Source organism: Hippoglossus stenolepis, chromosome 1 (assembly GCF_022539355.2).
Source record: "Hippoglossus stenolepis isolate QCI-W04-F060 chromosome 1, HSTE1.2, whole genome shotgun sequence".
In the NCBI taxonomy this organism is placed as follows: domain Eukaryota; kingdom Metazoa; phylum Chordata; class Actinopteri; order Pleuronectiformes; family Pleuronectidae; genus Hippoglossus; species Hippoglossus stenolepis.
Window position 1 is genome coordinate 25,539,855 of NC_061483.1, and position 18,914 is coordinate 25,558,768.

An 18,914-nucleotide genomic window follows, 5' to 3' on the forward strand; every position below is an offset into this window, starting at 1 on the left:
GGCGTACCTTGAACTCTTTTTACATCAAGGACACATGAAATATCAAATCTTGATGGTATGTCAGCTGAGCCTGGCAGTATTAGAAAGGGAGGTGGAAATAAAATCAAATACCTCCTCTACTTGAAGAGAAAAACACTCTTGACACTTCATCAGCAACAGGAAAATACAGCTAGTTCAGCTCTTGATCTCCTTGGCCTTGAGTCCTGCTTTCCCAGACTGATGCTGACATTATTACAGATGGAAAGACCTTGAGATAGAAATACATTTACTCATATGTCCTCTGCTTGTAGTGAATTGCTGGAGGTTGTTGAGATGTACAGCAGCGTAGGTAAGATGGCCATAAAATTCTATTACCAAATCAAACCACACTCTTAAGGAAATGTTTCTTGTCTGGGCATCCTTCCAAAACAATACCTTCAAGTGCACGAATACAATAAATTGAGGGAAAGAGCTGCAATGAATTTTTCCCTTTGTTGACCTTTAGTTTTATTTCAGGCATAAACATGTTCAGATGAAGATGCACACACGTTGTGTTTAAAAAAAATCAAGAGGTCACTGTAGAGGAGGTTTATTATGTAATACTAAGAAAAGGAAGTGACCGCCTGACACTACATCATCATCATCATCATCATCATCATCATCATCATCATCAACAAAACTCCTGTACTTCTTTTCCTGTTGTCAAGGAAAGGGTAGCTTTTTGACAGTAGTTTGTTTTTCCTGGGTAGGTTTGCTTAGTCTGCAGCCTCTTACTCAGAATAACCCTGATTCACATTCATACAGTTCTTCAGATTCACACAGGGAGCTGCCAAGCACAAATTCCTGTTGAACCCTGTGAAGACATTGAGAGCCGCCACACACGGCCAATTGCTTTAGTTCATTCATATCATCTTTGCTTCACAGTAAATGCTGGTTTCTTGGCTGATTGATAGTTTTTGAGCTGGTACATAGATATGTACAATGGAGCAAATGGAGCACCCAGTGGAACCAGAGCAGACTGTGTATAAAAGTTGGACAACTTTTGTGGTTTTGATGTCATTTGGAGCAGAGTCTGCAAAGCAGTATGAGAGGCCCTATGATATCATACTTGGTTTCACACACAGCATCATAATCTTGCACACACACTGTATACTCAACAATACAATACCCTCATACATGCACCATCCTACATGCTCTCTCACACACACTACTATACTCTTATACATGCACCATAATTCTCTCCACACACTACAATACTCTCATACATGCACCATCGTACTCTCTCACACACACTACTATACTCTTATACATGCACCATCATACTCTCTCACACACACACTACAATACTCTCATACATGCACCATCGTACTCTCTCACACACACTACTATACTCTTATACATGCACCATCATACTCTCTCACACACACTACTATACTCTTATACATGCACCATCATACTCTCTCACACACACTACTATACTCTTATACATGCACCATCATACTCTCTCACACACACTACTATACTCTTATACATGCACCATCATACTCTCTCACACACACTACAATACTCTTATACATGCACCATCATACTCTCTCACACACACTCCTGTTCTCTCATACATGCACCATCATACTCTCACACTACTATGCCCTCTGTGTGAGAGAGTATGATTAAAAAGAAAGTGAGTTTGACCAAACAGGAAGACTGTTTTAAAATATCTTTCGCCGACTAGGCAGTGCTAGCCAACAAGGAGCATTTAAATGAAAACTTTACAGCTTTGTTAGAATGGCAGGGAGATGGCCGCAATAGTATTACTACTATTACAATAATACTATCAGTAGTATTTCTACTTATTTACCTTCTTTTTCAAGGTCAGTTTTTGTTTCTATTAAATGGTAATGAGGAGGACATTACAATTTTTTCCACCAATACAATGAGGTGTGTTCAGGTATAGGGCCGACCTGCTGCCTGTGTGAAGAACAGACAACCAGCGTTGTCTGCCTCGGGACAACCAGTGTGTTCCCGGGCGTAACTCTCTGCCAGCAAAGGGTTTGTCGTGAAAGTGGCCATAAATAATAGAACTTTTACGATGATGTCATTATACATCACTATTTTGTTTTCATCCTTGACGAGTGGTCCGAAATGGAAAGGTTTTTTTTACCTGTTGCGCATCATTCACTTGGTTGTGTGTGTTTGTGTGTGTGTAAGTATGTGTGAGAGAGAAAGAGAGAGAGAGAGAGAGAGAGAGAGAGAGAGAGAGAGAGAGAGAGAGAGAGAGAGAGAGAGAGAGAGAAAGAGAGAGAGAGAAAGAGAGAAAGAGAGCACCTACAGCCCATCACCTGAAGTTCTTTACATTAATCTTTAATAGCCTTTAACTACAGCCTTTGTGATGTTTCTGGTATACCTACTATGTACTCAGACAAATACCAGTACTATACAGTATAAAGCTGTGCGTCTAAAAACAAATGAATGGATTAAGTCAACAGAAGTGCTGGAGTGCTTCTATTTTGAAATGTGTACAAGAAGTGTTAAGGAAAATGTATGTTTATTTAACAGATACAAATTTAAACTGCTGAAAGATCATTTTCTCTGTCTATTCTTCTGTGAACCACATGCGGGAAAAATCTGCGAGACCTCGAATCTCTAATAGAGCAGGGCGGCTGAACTGCAGCTTAATAACAGGCAGTGTGTCCGCTATGGACCCGGAAATGAAAAACAAGCCGATCCGCGGCCGTTCCGTGGCACAACCGCAGCCAGTGTGGCCTGGGTGTCAGACGAGCTCCAGAGGAAGTGCCCTTGGCCCTCTATGATAAAGCTGCACCTGATGAACCTGGTGTGAATAACCATCCCATTTCCTCCTCGGCTGCATTGGAAGAGGTCCCTGTGTGTGTGGTTGTATTACAGGAGGTCTCTGTGGATCCAGCATTTCTGACATTATTGTAATGATCGGAGAGTTTAAAACATTCCCCTGGAGGCGCAGTGCGGCCCCGGGTCCAACATGTTCCCGAATGGATCTCTTGATTTGGAGGGCAGGCCATGTCAGTGAAACCACGCTTCATCAAACATAACCAATTAGGACCTGAGAATTCAATGTTACTTCCTTTTCAACCAAACTCACTCACACACACTACTATTCTCATTCACATATCATATCATTCTGTCTTACACTCACTGTCATTTTATTCCTTTCACATGGTTATTTGCGTTCACATGTATTATTTAATACTATTTAATCACTTATATATGCTGGTACTCTTTTTCAAATATAATATCTAGAGAGAGCAGTGTTATGTGTATGAGAGTGTGATAGTAAATAAAACAGAGTATGAGTGTGCATGTAAGAGAGTATAGTAGTGTTTGTGTAAGAGTATAGTGGGGTATATGTGACATAATGATGCGTGAGTAGTGTGCATGAGTATGAATAAGTATGAATTATCTCTCATGGGGCCTCTCATACAGTAGAGATTGCGGTGTGGGGCCATGGTATTGAAATCCCTCCAATACACACTCTTGATCAATCACAATATCAGGTGTCAATCATAATGTTTCTCGCTATGTTAATTACATCAAAACTAATTGAAACCAATCACTTTTAATCACAATTACCAGAGAAATTAACACTTGAATATATTGGTGTGTTAAGAACTACCTACAATGACTGAAACCATCTTTGAGGAAAATGTATTAAACGTATATTCTGACTTTTTAGTTAGAACCATGTCCTATCCACTAACATGAAGGAAGTGGGGTTTATGACCTATAATGTAGCAAGTCACCAGAGGACGATCAAGATTTTTCAGTATCACTTTTGGGGAGCAGTCATAGCGTCCATCTTTACGGACATAAAGGCTGCATGATTAACTTAAAACTTCATTGCACTGCAATTTCAACATGACATTATGTTTCTGAGCAGCAGCTGGCACATTGGGTAGTCAGTTAATGTAAAAAGTAAAGGCATTAATAATAAAAATTAATTGAATAGAACCTGAAAAAGCTTGGTAGGCCCTATTAATGGCATTTATCTGACCCCTAACTCTAACCCTAACCCAGGCATCTCTATACATTCAATGCTATTTGAATTTGGAAGCAGAATAAATAAAGCAGTTAAGGTGAGAAAACATGAACCTCTCACACATACTCTATAGGAACCAGTTATATGGTGGGTGGTCACCTGAACAGGCCAAGGCATTTGCACAAAGTAACCTATTAAGCCAGTTTGACAAGAAAGGATTCATATAAGCTTTCTCAAGGTGTTCTCATACACAGCAATGATCACGTGCAGTTAATAACATCATGCCGATACAGGCCAGGGGACATCAGACAATGTAGATGAGTGTGATCTCAGAAGGAACAAACACATTGAATCTTGAGGCAGATGGACTAGAACAGCAGAATACCGTGTGGGGTTCCACTCCTGTCAGCCAAGAACAGAGATCTGAGGTAGCAGTGGGCACACACTCCCCAACACTGGACAGTTGAAACGTGTGGCCTGGTCTAATGAAGCTCTATCTCTGCTGAGACACGCAGATGGTGAGGTCAGAATTTGGTGTCAACAGCATGAATCCATGGACCCAACCTGCCTTGTGTCAACGGTCCAGTCTGGTGGTGGTGTGATGGTGTGAGGAAGGTTTTCCTGGCAAAAATTGTGGGCCCCTTTACACCAAGCAGGGATCATTTGAATGCCAAAGCCAATCTGTTGCTGACCATGCGCATCTCTTTATGGCTACAGTGGACCATCTTCTAATGGATACTTTCAGCATGATAAAAATCCACGTCACAAAGCAAAAGTCGTCTTCAGTAAACTTCAGTGTCCTCAACAAACACCAGATGCAAATCCAGAAGCACTTATTTGTGATGTGGTAGAACAGGAGATTGACAGCATGAATGTGCAGCTGATAAATCTGCATTAATGATGTGTTTCAGTCATGTCAACATGGAGCAGAATCTCAGAGGAACATTTATAAAATAAAACATCTTGGCGTTAACCAAAGCGAGACCCTACCCGTGTTAGCATTGTGTTCCTAGTCAAATGCCAGAGATTGTCTCTCTGCTCTTTGCTATGAGAGTGGGGTTTACAGGGTCTTTACAGATGCATTAGATCAGGGCTAGAGAACAGTATCGACTGTCAGAGGGATCAGTAGATTTATGATGATACCCACTGTGGGGCCTGGTGATAGTCCCTATGCTAAACTAAGCTAACTGTCTGCTGCCTGCAGCTTCATTCTTAGTGCACAGATGTGAGAGTGGCATCAGTCAACTGATACCAGAGCATGAAAGCAAATAAGCACAATTCCCCAAATGTTGCTGTAATGGATTTTTCAACACACACACACACACACACACACACACACACACACACACACACACACACATACACACACAGTAAAGACGTACCTTGACAGCCACCAGCATCTTGTCCTTGGTGGGGCTCAGGTTGTAACACTCTGCCAGGAAGACTTTACCGAACGCTCCCTCACCCAACTCTCTCTTCAGGATTATGTCTCTCCGCTTTATATGCTGGACTACTAAAACAAAGACAGGGCAGAGAAAGAGAAACACAGAGTAATTTGTTAAACCTTTTCCCGATATCATATGATTGAACATTAAATGAAACAGGATCCTGTGTTATTTTTGCAGAAAATCCCCAAAATATAAATACAGAAGAAGAAGGGAGTAAATATGAAGCAGGGGAAGAATGGATGCAGCTATGTGCAATATCTTAGATTCTGGTCATGATCTGAGGGCTAATCAAGATGCAGCACCAAACATGTCATGGTAAAATACAAGTGAGAGTGTAGAAAATCATGCACAAAACATCTAGAATTCTGTTTATCCATAAAAATGCTCTTTGACCATTTGAATAACTCTTTCAATATACAGTAAGTGTGATACAGCAGCTGCGAAGTGCTTAAAAAGCAGTTACAAAACATGTGATGTTGTCAAAGTGTAAAAAAAGTGTTTTATCTGACTTTAAAGCTGCTTCAGAGAGAATACTGGAAACAGTCGGGTTCATGCGGTTTCAAATCTCTGAAGTGCAAATGAAATGCAAGATAACACTGAACCTGCTGAGCTACAAATCTCTTATCTGGATTCCTTGGTTTTACTGTTGGCATTGAAACAACAAAGGGGCACATTTTCTAATGAGAACAGAATTGTAAAACCTCTATTTGTGAAAGGTCTCAGTGAGGACAATAAAACAACCAGCTGGGCAGAGTGAAAAAAACAATCCTCTGTCGCTCCATATATATTTCTTATTCTACTTTGTTTTCACATTTTTTCTTATGAACTCACTCTGACAAGATAATTTACATGGTGTAAAAATCTGACCATCGTTCGCCCATCTTGTGGTTGCTAGCATTGCTTGTGACCACAGAACTAAAGCTCATTCTTCTATTGATAAGAAAAACTAGACTTCCAGTCTTCCAAGTTGACCACACTCATGACAGCAAGAGACAGAAGAAAAAAGACAGAAGGAGAGACAGACAGAGAAAGACAAAGATCCAGGAAAAAAGAGAAATAGTGAGACAAGGGAGTGTTGAGCCTGATCTGTGTCGGAGGTAAGGTTTTTACATAAGATACCTGCCAGGTTCAGGATGAAAGAGCTGAGGAGGTGTAGGAGCTGTTGACTTCTGAACAGAGCAGCTCCTCTGAACTGACTCTGAATCAAACAAGGCACCTTGTAGGTTTACTATGAACACTGTACTGCTTCTAAATGTGCGCACACACACACACACAGTTACAGTAGCTCTCTCTCTAAATGCTTAGCAACAGTATTCGGGTGAAGTGCCAAAATAATGCTTTGAATATGAAATTAAGTCATAAATTAGTAATTAAATTAAATGTAAACATCAACAATTGAATTTAAAGAAATAAATGAACAATATCTTTCTGTCTGTCTGTATGTATGCGGAACATATATCTTGCAAACCTTTAGTGGCTTCACACTTAACATGTGTGTTGTAAATCGCCCAAGAAAGTATAATGCAGAGTTTGGTGCAATTTGGACATGCAACATGTTTAAAGGGCCCATATTTTACACCTTTCTGGGATTTACTTTGAGGTATTGGTACCCCTAAGATGATATATCAGTGGTTTAAAGTGGAAAAAACTGCTGCAATGTGTATTTCCATGTCCTTCTGCCTCTCTCTGGAGCTGCAGACAGAACAGGCTGTTTTCGCCCGCCTCTTGAGCCCCTCCTCTGATTGGTTGACTGCACTTTGAGTGACACGCGACCAGGCTTATCACCAGTCTCATTCTGGCGTATTTACGATCTCTCTGGTAAACACAGCTGAAAGTCACGTTATGTTTGCAGCTATAGAAGAACAGCGACATATTTACAGTTGGTTACAACAGGATGTTTCTGAACGGTAAGTTACACCATCCTTTTATCAGGACAAATGGCCAATGTAGGAGTAACGTCCCGAGTTACAGTACGGAGTTTCACAACAGAGTTTCAATACGGAGTAACGTAGACTTTACTCCATACTGAGCACAGTGACACTGCACGTCAGAAGAAATAAAGCGCAACCGCTGGTCTCGAACAGTAACGTTCTTAGGAGGAATGTGCACGGATATATTCTCTTCCTTGCATCCCTCCACGCTGCAGTGTTTCTTCAGTGTTGTTTGTTGTGGTTAGCCTGTGGTAGCTAACAAGCTGCTAGCTCAGCAACATGTCTGCTTAGTGTCGAGTTTGGTGTGGAGAGGTGGTGGGGAGCGGGGGTGGTGGGTTCGGAGGCTGGACTGGTACCGGCTGGGTGGGGTTGAGAGATGAGTGCGATCCCGAGTGACATCATACGGAGGAGGAAGTAAGAAACGAGACGTTTCGATAACATATTTCTTAGAATGGACTGAGTGAAAAAGTCTGCCAAGTGACTTTTTTCATACTTTGAGGGTACCTACTGACCCCCTTTAAGTATTTCGGTTAGTAAAAGCCCAGGAAATGTATTTTACACAATATTGGCCCTTTAAAATAAAAAAAAATTGAATAAACAGCTGGCCACCATCAGTCAATCAGTGAGGGTGTACGGTGTGCCTTCAGTCTTTTGAGCGACATGAACACGTCTTCATCTACATCCTCGGATAAACTACAGCAACCGCGGGTCAAAATCACAGATGATTTTGATTATTTTGATTTCACCATTCACAGGTGTCACATGTGTTGATCTCTGTCATGGCAACACCATTTATAAAATCACTTCCTCTTTAAAATTAACCCTCACAGTAAAAGCACAATGTTTGTTTTGTTGCTGCAATGCTTTATATTGAGCTGAATTACAGAACTTTTATTTTGAAAAGTTGTAAACTTGGGTCTGAAGATTGTATAGCGCTATAGTATATAGGGAAATCACTGAAGTGTCTGCAGACCTTAGACCTTAAACCTGAGGCTGTTGCATTTGCATTTGTCAATCGAAGGTCATCAGCAACCACAGCCTGAAACTCAGACACGGGTCGTCTTGCTTCAACTTCTCCCAACATCCAAGGATCTCTCTCTGCAGATTAAACAGTTAACTGACATCTGCAATTTAATTATGATCATTCGCTAAACTGTGTCACTTAGTTACTGTTGCCACTGTAAACCTTTCTTTATAGGGATTCTATAGGGGGCTGATAAGGTCTTTGTCTGAAATGTCAACCATCCCCTTAAGATTTGATCAACTGCAGCTATTTAGCTAATTAAGCTGTAGTGTTAGATTCATGTGTTGAATGTAGATAGTGTCTCTGGACATTTATTAATGTCTCCAGATGATTTGTTTTAAAATAAAGACCCCTGAAAGGCATCCCATCCATAACACGATGGCAACACAAATCGTGCTAAACAACTGAGATTGAATCTGCATGTCCCAGGAAAACACTCAGCATCCTCAACAGTAAATGATCAATGTGAAATACATTGAAATAAAGAAAAAGATTGTTCCTCTATTGCAGTAAAAGCAAAAGCGAGTGATAATTGTGAATATGATGAGGAAAAGTGTAAATTAGGAGTCATTTCATTCTGATATAACTGTTTTTACACATTACATTACATATCATTTAGCTGATGCTTTTATCCAAAGCGACTTACAATAAGTGCATCTAACCATGAGGGTACAAACCCAAAACAGCAAGAATCATGTAGGTACATTAGCTTCAAAAAAGGCAAACCACAAAGTGCAACATATACTGTAAGTGCAACTTGATTTCGACCATCTTCTTAGCCAGGGTGTAGTCGGAAGAGATGTAACAATAACATTACACTTCATTGTTTGTAATTTCACATTATATGCCTCACTTTTGCCATTACAAAAGAAAATGCTTTAGAATGAAGGCTAACAGTTGTGTTTGACAAACCAATGCGATGTCAGTTTTTGGCTTTGGTTGTTGGAGTACAAACTAATTCTAATAATACTTCAGGGCTGCTAATGTTAGCCTTCACTATGACAGGTGTCTTCACTAATGGAACCTGTAACCTCACAGAGTAGGTAGTAAGTTTGTTAACCGGATGTGCTTATTACTGCACCTGATGCCGGGGCAGATAAAACACTGTTAAATTCATACTTAAGCTCTTGTGGTTTTGGAAAGGCTAAATAAGCAGAGAATTGTTCTCACTACAGCTGTATGCACGATGCTCCAACATGCAGAGAAATCAAAAGCTACTGCACAATTTCCTCCTCCTCCAAGTCAAGAGTTCATTTATTTGAACTGCTTCCTGCTACTCCCTTGCCACCCGCTATTGTTATGCATTTTTTAAAGGAGTTACTCTTTCTCCGCGGTAGTTTTTTGTTGCCTTATCCAAATGGAGTTCTCCAAAAAGTAGAACCTCTGAAATGTTTCCTGATTCATAGACACAGATTATTGGTTCTGACAGCAAATTAACTACCTGAACAGAAAGTGAAGCCAAATCGTCTTCATCCCCCCCAGCGGCTGGCAGCAGTATTCATCATAAATCCTACCCACTTTATTTTAGCAAAAGGGACAAGAGCGGAAAAAAAAAAGCCTAAAGCCTAATATTTTTTCTTAAAGATTTCTGTCATTTTTGGTAGTTCTTATCACACTGATGTTTGTTCATGGGTTCATTCCTCTAAGTTTGGCTTTAAATTGTTTTTTGATGCTATAAAAATGAGGTGAGATGCCATGATCGTGTGTACCTATGTTTCCACTCTCCAATCATTATAGCACAGGTTTTACATAACAGCCCAAGATGGCAGCACCAGTTTATAAGATATTTTTGTAAAAATATTTTGATATTTTGACCTCACTTTTGTACAGTTGGGGGAAATTGGTTCTACAAACCACCAATTTCAATGGTGTTTCTGCCAGATGGCATTTCTCTTCGCTGTTTCTGAAGTCAGTGTTAAAGATAAAGAATTGTCCCAGTTTTAAAGTAGATCAGAATATAAGTGTCTGTAGAAACTGGCAGCTGGTTTGCCGGGTGAAATCCCCAACAGGGACACGTTGACATCATTACTGTCAACTCCTCATCCGCTAAAAATGTTTGCATTTCGAGACTTGAGAAAAACATCTTTAAGTCGCTTCACATACATTTTAATTCAAAATATGTTTTCAATGAAATTCTTGGGCCCAATGTCTCCTACAGTTTCTCAGCAAAAAAAGAGACAGCATTTTTTACCCCTCAAGTCTGAGGAGTTTCCTTTACCTAACTTCTATAACCTGCTGAAAATAAATGTGAATAACATTTTTCTTTATCCCTTACTTTGATTCTTGTCCCTGTTACCCCCCCATCTTTTACGATCATTCAAGGATCAGTGTTGGCCTTACTGGCAGTTGCCTGTCACGCTGATGATCCAGCTACTGAGGCTTATTCTTTGGCTGCACCCGTCATTAAGCTTCTCTGGATGAGCTCGCTGGTGAAATGCCAAAAATGTAAAATTGTGAAGGTTGTCATCTGTCAGCAGGTAGACGCTTACATACTGGTTTAACCACATCACGCTGGAGCACAATAGATTTATTTTTCCGACTTCTTCCTTAAAAGTTACTATTTTTTATCTTGACTTTTACTTTTCAGTAATGTGAGGTGAAGCATCACAGACGATTTATTTCACATATGCAAATTCTTAATTTGCATATTTTTTTATCATATTGTATCACTTTTATCAACATTTTGCCACCTCCATCTTTATGTAAATTAACAAAAAAGAAGCAATGCTGCTTCACTATTTCAACAATTCACTCCTCTGCCTGTCATGTTTGCCTTGGCCTCTCCATAGTCCACCTTCATTAGATGCTACATAAACTCTTTCTGAACTTTTACTCCGAGACTGGTCTTTTTAAGGCATCAGCAGTTACGGGCCATGATTTAGTTTATTGCAGGTTACATTTCTGTCAGAAAGGATTCAAACTCTGCCTTGACTCTAGGTGTCAAAGAGTGTCAAGAAAAAGAAGAATTAAATGCCACAGAGGAGAATAAGTGATGAGCCAGTCAGGACTCCCTCGTGTTCAACAAGGGATGTAGACTCTTCATCACCAGTGACACTGCTCTTCCTGTAAGACGAACATCACTGTCAGCCTAGCAGCTTTGTCACCACGTTTGGCAAATTTTCAAACCCATTTAGAGACTTTGTTTCAAAAACGAGACACTTGCATTAACAGGCTGATACATAGAGCCACATTGAAATACAGTACATTACCTAGAACAATAGAAAAATCACCACACAGTGGTATAAGACCAAGACGGATGTCGATATAAATATGAAGCTATCCATCATTGCATATAGAGGTGTATATATAAATAAATCTCACTTGAAGGTGGACATAAATAATGGTGGTGGCATATAACTTTAACACCTGCACCGCTGTAAAATAATTTGACTCTTTGCCCAGAACTATGACAAGCGAGTCCCTGTAGAACTACATGTTGAAATGCAGTCAGTGAAGTGCAATTGAAATATATTAAAAAACTTTAACGCTTTTGACCTGCAAATCACCAAACCTGCAAAATCCACAAGCATCTGATCCCTGAAATTAACTATACTCTCATTGTGTTTTCAGGCCAAAAGTTCAGTTTTACAACTTCATAGGTTTCAGACTATAAATCAATGATGTATTAACATTTCTATCATGTATTGTATATCTTAAACCTAGTAGTTGACTAAACATATTTCAGCTAATAGACTGTAGAACAGGTAAATAATGTTTGCATAAATGGCGCAAATGGGTGAAAGAAAATTAGGAGCTCTTCAGAGAAAACCGCTGTCTACTACTAAAGCGAAGACATTGGAAACCTGTGTAACTTTACATTCTTTCCAGTTGTTCTTTCTTCCTTTTTTCCTGGATGTAAATAATTCATTCAGATTTGTCTCATTTAGCTGCTGAATAACCACAGATCACCTCGTTTTCCCCACTTAGGGGAGCAAAGCAGCTATTATGGATCATGCCTGTCGATTATGGCAAGGTAAAGTTACGTTAACCTTCAGTTTCCTCTGGAGGTTGGACTCGGGCCGCATCCTGCAGCCTATTTACCCAGATTGGTGTGCTGAAAAACCCTGAGATTAAATCTCTATCCTGCAGCTCAGCATCATTCATTTGTCCTCGCTCACCTGAGGACTCCACTCCAGCATACATTCTCCCTGGAGGCCGAGACACAACGCTACACCAAGATTTACTCAGCTAGTCAGGTCAGGCTTCTGGGAGAGAACAGATGTTTTGGAGGGCTTTGTTCTGTACCTGTGTGTGTGTGTGTGTGTGTGTGTGTGTGTGTGTGTAAGTGTGTGTGTGTGTGTGTGTGTGTGTGTGTGTGTGTGTGTGTGTGTGTGTGTGTGTGTGTGTGTGTGTGTGTGTGTGTGTGTGTGTGTGTGTGTGTGTGTGCATTTCACCACAGCTACCTGCCAACTTCCCCTAGTGTGAGTATGTGGGTGTTTATGAGTGTTTGACGGTGTGTTTCCCTCAGATTTATATATGTGTGTGTTTGTGTATGTGTGTGTTTTCCTGACAGATTCCCTGAGTGTGTGTGGTGGGTTGATCGATGTGTGTCCTTATGGTCACCGAAAACATGTCTTGCAGGGTTGATACTTTAACAATAAGATGCTCAATGTTTAGTACCTTTGGACATGAAGTCATTCAATTTCAGCCATAAACATTTTTCACTGCACCATTAGGTTAGTACTTATAAAATATTACCACTGCACTACTACCGCTACGACTTTTAATTAAAACCTATTAAACTCAAGCATCTATGAATGTTTAGGACTGATGACTAATCACACATTTCCTGATTAATGTTGCAAACACAAGAGAAACATACAGATTTTCCAAATGCACAGGTTTACAAGATACATGTATTCATGGTAAAACAATTAAAATAATGTTCAGGCTCACTTACAAACTAATTAGTTTATAATTCTCTCCTCTGAGATATTTTAGTTCATACTATGACTAACTAACATATGGAAAGGAAAAGTTAAAAGAAAATGTATTTCAAAAGAAATGTACTTAAACCTTTGCCCGTCTACACAAAGAGCACCACAGGATGTTCCTAGTGAGGTGGGAGGCACTCATCCAACAGCTAATAGCATACAAAAGACTCTCTGCGATTAAATTCAGTGCAGCACAAGGGTTGTGTGTCATTCAGCATCATTGGGCAGCTGTGACATGAACACCAGCCTTTATTGTTGACTCTCAGTGGGTATCTTCTCCTAACCTGCTGCTGCTGGCTGACTGCCGGCCTGCGTCTCTGTAGCTGCCTGGCCTCCCTGAACACCCAGACCTGTGTGAACAACCACCTATGGCCGCGCTAAGATTTGTTTAAAATGCATCGCAAAAGTCACTCTGATGATGTTAGAAATGAAGAAGTTACCTGCTACTATCAACCAAGACCATTTTTAGCATTTCCAAATGTGACACAATATGTATTCCCAAAATGTTCAATACCACACAAATAAATAAGACAAGAAATCAATTAATGAACTTATGTCAATTATATTATAAATTAATTTAATACATAAAGAAAAAACAATTCTTCATTATGAAACAAAATGCATCATCTTTGTGACCTCCACCAAGGAGGTTATCTTTTCACCCCAGTCTATTTGTTTGTTTGTTATTACCTTGGAACTTTGTGGAAGGATGTGGTTTGAGTCAGGGAACAACCCATTGAATGTTTGACTCTGAATTAACCTCTTTAAGTTGATGCTCGGTAAATAACACAAGCTTATTAGCCAGCTTAGCTCTAAATTGACTAGCTAAGGTCCAGTGGCATTTGCAACCATATTAATCTGAATAAAATGTCAATTTGTGTTCCTGTATACTGTGTATCTAATGGTACATGTGGTATTAGTTGCTAAGCTAGTTGAGTAGCAGGAGAATGCGATTGGCTGAATGATGAGAGGGTGGCGATATGTGGCAAAACTGTCCTAAAACGTTTTGATGCAAAAGTACCATTATGAAATCCTTATGTAGTACTTTTTGTACCTTATTCATCCATCCTTTTACTTCGAGGGTCACGTGAGGGCTTGAAACAATCCCAGCTGACACTGGGTGAAAGGGGGGGTACACCCAGGGTCGACAAACAACCATTCACATTAACTCCGACTGTCATTTAGAGTCTTCAGTTAAGTGTACCCACACAGACATGGGGAGAACATATACAAACTCAACACAGACAGGCAGTGTCTGGCCATGAGGTTCATGTGGGACTTCTTCTTGCTGTGAGGCGACAGTGCACCCCTGTGCCATCCTCATTAATTCATCACACGATTTAATCAAGTGCTTATTTATTTCATGATGCCCTATTTACTTAATATTGAACACTTAATGGGTCCATACCGCAAAGCTTGCTGTTTATTTATATATATACACAGTAAAGTAGTGATTGATTTCCTTTTGACAATAGTTGCTCCCTGGGCTCAACCTCTGTGTTATTGCTGGATTAAAGTTTAAGCATTAAGTACACTTAAGCACTAAGTACTTTACACTTGCTACTCAGGGGAGGTTCTTTAAAAGTCTATGCCCCCAACACAAAATGGTTATATTTGACCTGTGAGAGGAGAGGCATGTTATCCAGCCTGAGCTTTTATCACAGAAACACTATAAATTTATGTTTAAATAAAAGCAGAAAAGTACATTTATATTTAAGTTTTCACATAATTAATTCTGTGTAAATTTGTTTTATTCTGCTGTTATAAAACAGTCAAGTGAGTGCTCACTGTGGTGCAGACGTGTCAACACCCATGAGAATGTGTTATTTTAACATGCAACTTTAATGAAGAAATCTTTAACTCCCGTGTTCATGCTTGAACCAAATTGGTCATGTGTTGTTGTACATCATGTTACCATAATAAATCTCATATTGGTATTTAAATACCAAGTGACATTGTTACAAGCAGTTTTTCTAGGTTAACACTGTAGGAGCCAAAAACTGTGGAGTGATGGTTGAGTATTTTAATTGACTCTAGCTAGTTTTTAGCTTCTTGCCACTGCTCTGCTTTGCAAAGATTTGCAAACCAATTAAATGTGTTTGCAGAAGCAAACATTTTTTAATTTACTCTTTAATGAATTCAATTTTTAGAACACTCTACTTTGTATGTGTGGTTTAGTATTTGGAGCTCTTTTCTACTGAGTAGTTTCTGTTTCGCTTCTGGATTTTGGGCCGAGCTTAAAGAACTCATCTTGGACTTCTTCAGTTAGAAATTGAAGTGTTTTTTTTTAGTTCACAATTGGCTAGCCTGTGGGCTTTTCTGTCTCAAACTATAATTCATGGAATCATTGCCTTGGAATACGATAACTTAACTGCCTTTCACTCAATCTGCTTTGCATTCCCACTCACATGCTGAGCTTTCAAGCTACCAAATTAGTGACTCCTTGTCTCTGCTGGAGACATTTTAATCTTCAAAAACATCACCTTGAGCATAATTATGCCTCTGTTGCACTAAAAGCAGGGGGGAAAGAGCGTGGGTTTGTCCGAGCTGTGCCCACATGTGATATCCCTAATAACATGGATATAATGAAAGGCTACGCGCTACACTCCGACATCAAAAGCTATTGTCTAATTTTGGCCAGTGGGATGTGACAAATCCGTAATTAAAATAGCAAGCTACGATAAAACAAAGCCACTCGCTTGGAGACGGCGGATCCTGCTAGATATGGATCTGTCATTAGGCTAAAGAATTGTCCTTTGCCTTTTCTGCCTTTATCTCCCTAATGCCGCTACGTTTCTCCAGGATTGGCCTTTTTCAGCTCGGCTTGAAAAAAAAAAGAAGCTGATCTCAACGAATGTCCTAATCAGTCACGTATCGTCTGTTTACCGCTGCAATAAGTCCAGGCCACTGGTTCATCCCGAAGATGAACCCATTGCACGCACGCCATGTTTTTAAATTGGCATCAGAATGACAACACTTTTGCTCTGCTGTAATGTCCTCAATCTGCCGAGCTTGTTTACAAATTCATGTTTACAGGTCGCCGGTTCAGCTGGAGGACAACTGCGATTGGTTGATTTTGATGTCTTTTTATTTATTTATTGTGCAGTGAGAAACTGACAGCAGCAATTCTGTTACTGTGTGCTCTGTTTGAGCTGACTACTAACTATTTAACCGATGGAACAATACATACGGTATATATTTGGCAGGATTGACTTGAAGATCAAATACTCATGAATAATACATCTGGTGAGACATGCTGGGATCACTGGTGTGACTCATGCAGCAGGCGATTTCCTATCACATGCAGCTGTTTTAACAGAAGCCAGCATGGCAGATAGCAGCAACAGACTGTTGGAGAGGGTTTCCATATGCACAGTACCGAACAGTAAGGAACACCTTAAATTACCCAGAAGACCAGTGGTAGAAGCAGACTGGGACCAACCTGAACTACCAATGGATGTGGGTAAGAAAAAGTGTGTGTGTGTGTGTGTGTGTGCACATGCATGTGTTTGTGACACCCTGGAAGCACGCTGGATAGGAAGCTTTCAAGGAAATTAATGAATACATTATGGATTGGTGACAAACCATCAATAAAGCAGCAGTGTTTGAGCTGAGTGAAGCTCTCTAGTTGACATGTGAAGCCGTAGAACAGAGCAACTGAGAGGCCAGCCGGACAATGGGGCGACCCGAGGGAAATAGATTCTACCTTACAAGCCCCACTAACAGAATGCCTACATCCACATTCATGCACAGATTCATTTTCACTGTCGTACACCCACATACAGACTGTAGATATACACACATGGATACACACAGATTTTTCCTTTCCCTGTGTGTGTGTGTGTGTGTGTGTGTCCTGAGGGGGAAGCGTATATTCATATTCAGTGAACGATCGCAAGAGGCAGAAGCCGTTCAGAGCCATTTTGTTTTTCCAGCCCATGGCAGAAAGCAGTGGCCATTATGACCTTGTGATGAATTCAGGGTCCATTTCCTACAGTTTCCTTTTTCAGGCATGCACTCGGAATTAAATCTAAAAAGAAACGACTAAAAGACTGGGGATGCTGCATTCTGAAAGGGAGAACATCCCGTGGAATTCAGCTGCCATCGTGCACATGCGTGGTCTGACTCTCAATTACAGGTTCACTGTAATCGGGAGAAAGTTTCATTTGTGCCCGTTGTCATTTATTCATTAGCTCACAATCAGATCTCCTGTGCAAGGCATGAGACATTATAAATCAGTCACTGGCTCGCCATTAACAATTCATGCCATTCCTAATACATATGACTCGTCATTTATTTATCACCTCCAAATGGGATTTCCTTCCTCCTCATTGGCTCCGATTCAGAAGTCAACTTATCCTAGCCTGACCAACGGCGATTTTGAGAGTGAGCCAAGATGTAAACAATGCATTTGAAGCTGAGAGGGACCAGGGTAGACAGATTTTGTCTGCTGCCATTCGGACCGGAGGAGAGCGTTTCCCCTGACTACATCCAGTTGGGGAAACAGCTGGTGCCAGTTGTTTTCTGCTGATTCTCTTGAGCAGTTGATGTAATTGTGAGTAATTAGGCCTTAAAGTTGTCTTGTCTTTTCCCCAACAAGTGTCAAGTCCCGGGAGAGAGTGAGTGAGGTGAGGTGGAGGGTGAGCTGTCTGAACACCAGAGGGTTACTTTTGTCAACAGATTGTATAGGAAAAGGCTGGAACTGTGCCAACATATGCAAACACCACATGATCACAATGGCTCTGTAGATGACAATATTGCCCCAAGGGCCCTGGCACTTCTTATTGTAAAGATAAACAGCAGATTACACTGGAGATGAACCGGCTGGAATGAGCCACATAAAGACATGGTGATTGGTATCTGGCATTTCGCCCAGATGCTGCACTTTGCTCTGGAGGTTTGGGTTTCTAATGCGCCTTATGAACTTAAAATACCTAACCACATCAACCTGGTCCAAGGGGCCCTTTGTATCTCTACCAAGGTGAGACCAAAGAATGTGTGAAGATGGTCAGCAGTAGACATGAGGAACACTTTCACACAATGAACTGCTAACAAAGAGAAATGTTACTTACAGGTGGTTGGCTTGTTACAGTTGTGCCCATGTCTGAAGTATTGAGGGTTCTCCACCACAGGGATACGAGTCATCCCTATAACAACTGCATCAGGACCCGCGTCCAGAGTACAGGGGGTAATAATCCCATGGTTGACATGATGAAGAGGGCTGGCAGAGTCTTCCTCACCACTTATCACAGCTACTGGACCTGGAGGAATAGGAGACAAATGACACATTACCCAACAGTTCAAAAGTGAAAATGTGAGGCTTCAGTTACGGATATCTGACTTAGATGTAATATAATATTGATCAGTGAGTGTTATTGTTTCATAAGAAAACATACTGTACTTGACTGAGTGAAATATTAATGCAAATGCATGCCCGTACATTGATTTATTGTTAGCAGTCAGCATTGACCACAAGACATTGATTTTTTCTTCTATTTCAAATGTTTTTTTATCTTGTTTTTTATTGATTAGCTCAGCTCCTTTATGCCCTACTCTCTCTCAGCCTCTTCTCTCCGTGCACACTCT

General features: G+C 40.4%; 1 protein-coding gene across 6 annotated transcripts in view; it reads right to left on the reverse strand.

The window, feature by feature from the left end:
• The window catches only part of ntrk3b (neurotrophic tyrosine kinase, receptor, type 3b), a 167,810-nt gene that overhangs the window by 21,957 nt on the left and 126,939 nt on the right, over window positions 1–18,914 (reverse strand). For 5 of the 6 annotated variants that reach the window (XM_035164590.2, XM_035164573.2, XM_035164564.2 and 2 more), the window contains 2 exons: window positions 18,401–18,589; window positions 5,374–5,504 (listed from right to left, as the gene is read on the reverse strand). In XM_035164590.2, the coding sequence (XP_035020481.1) occupies window positions 5,374–5,504; window positions 18,401–18,589 (320 nt within the window). The remainder of the gene's footprint in view (window positions 1–5,373; window positions 5,505–18,400; window positions 18,590–18,914) is intronic. The other variant, XM_035164556.2, reaches the window with a different exon arrangement.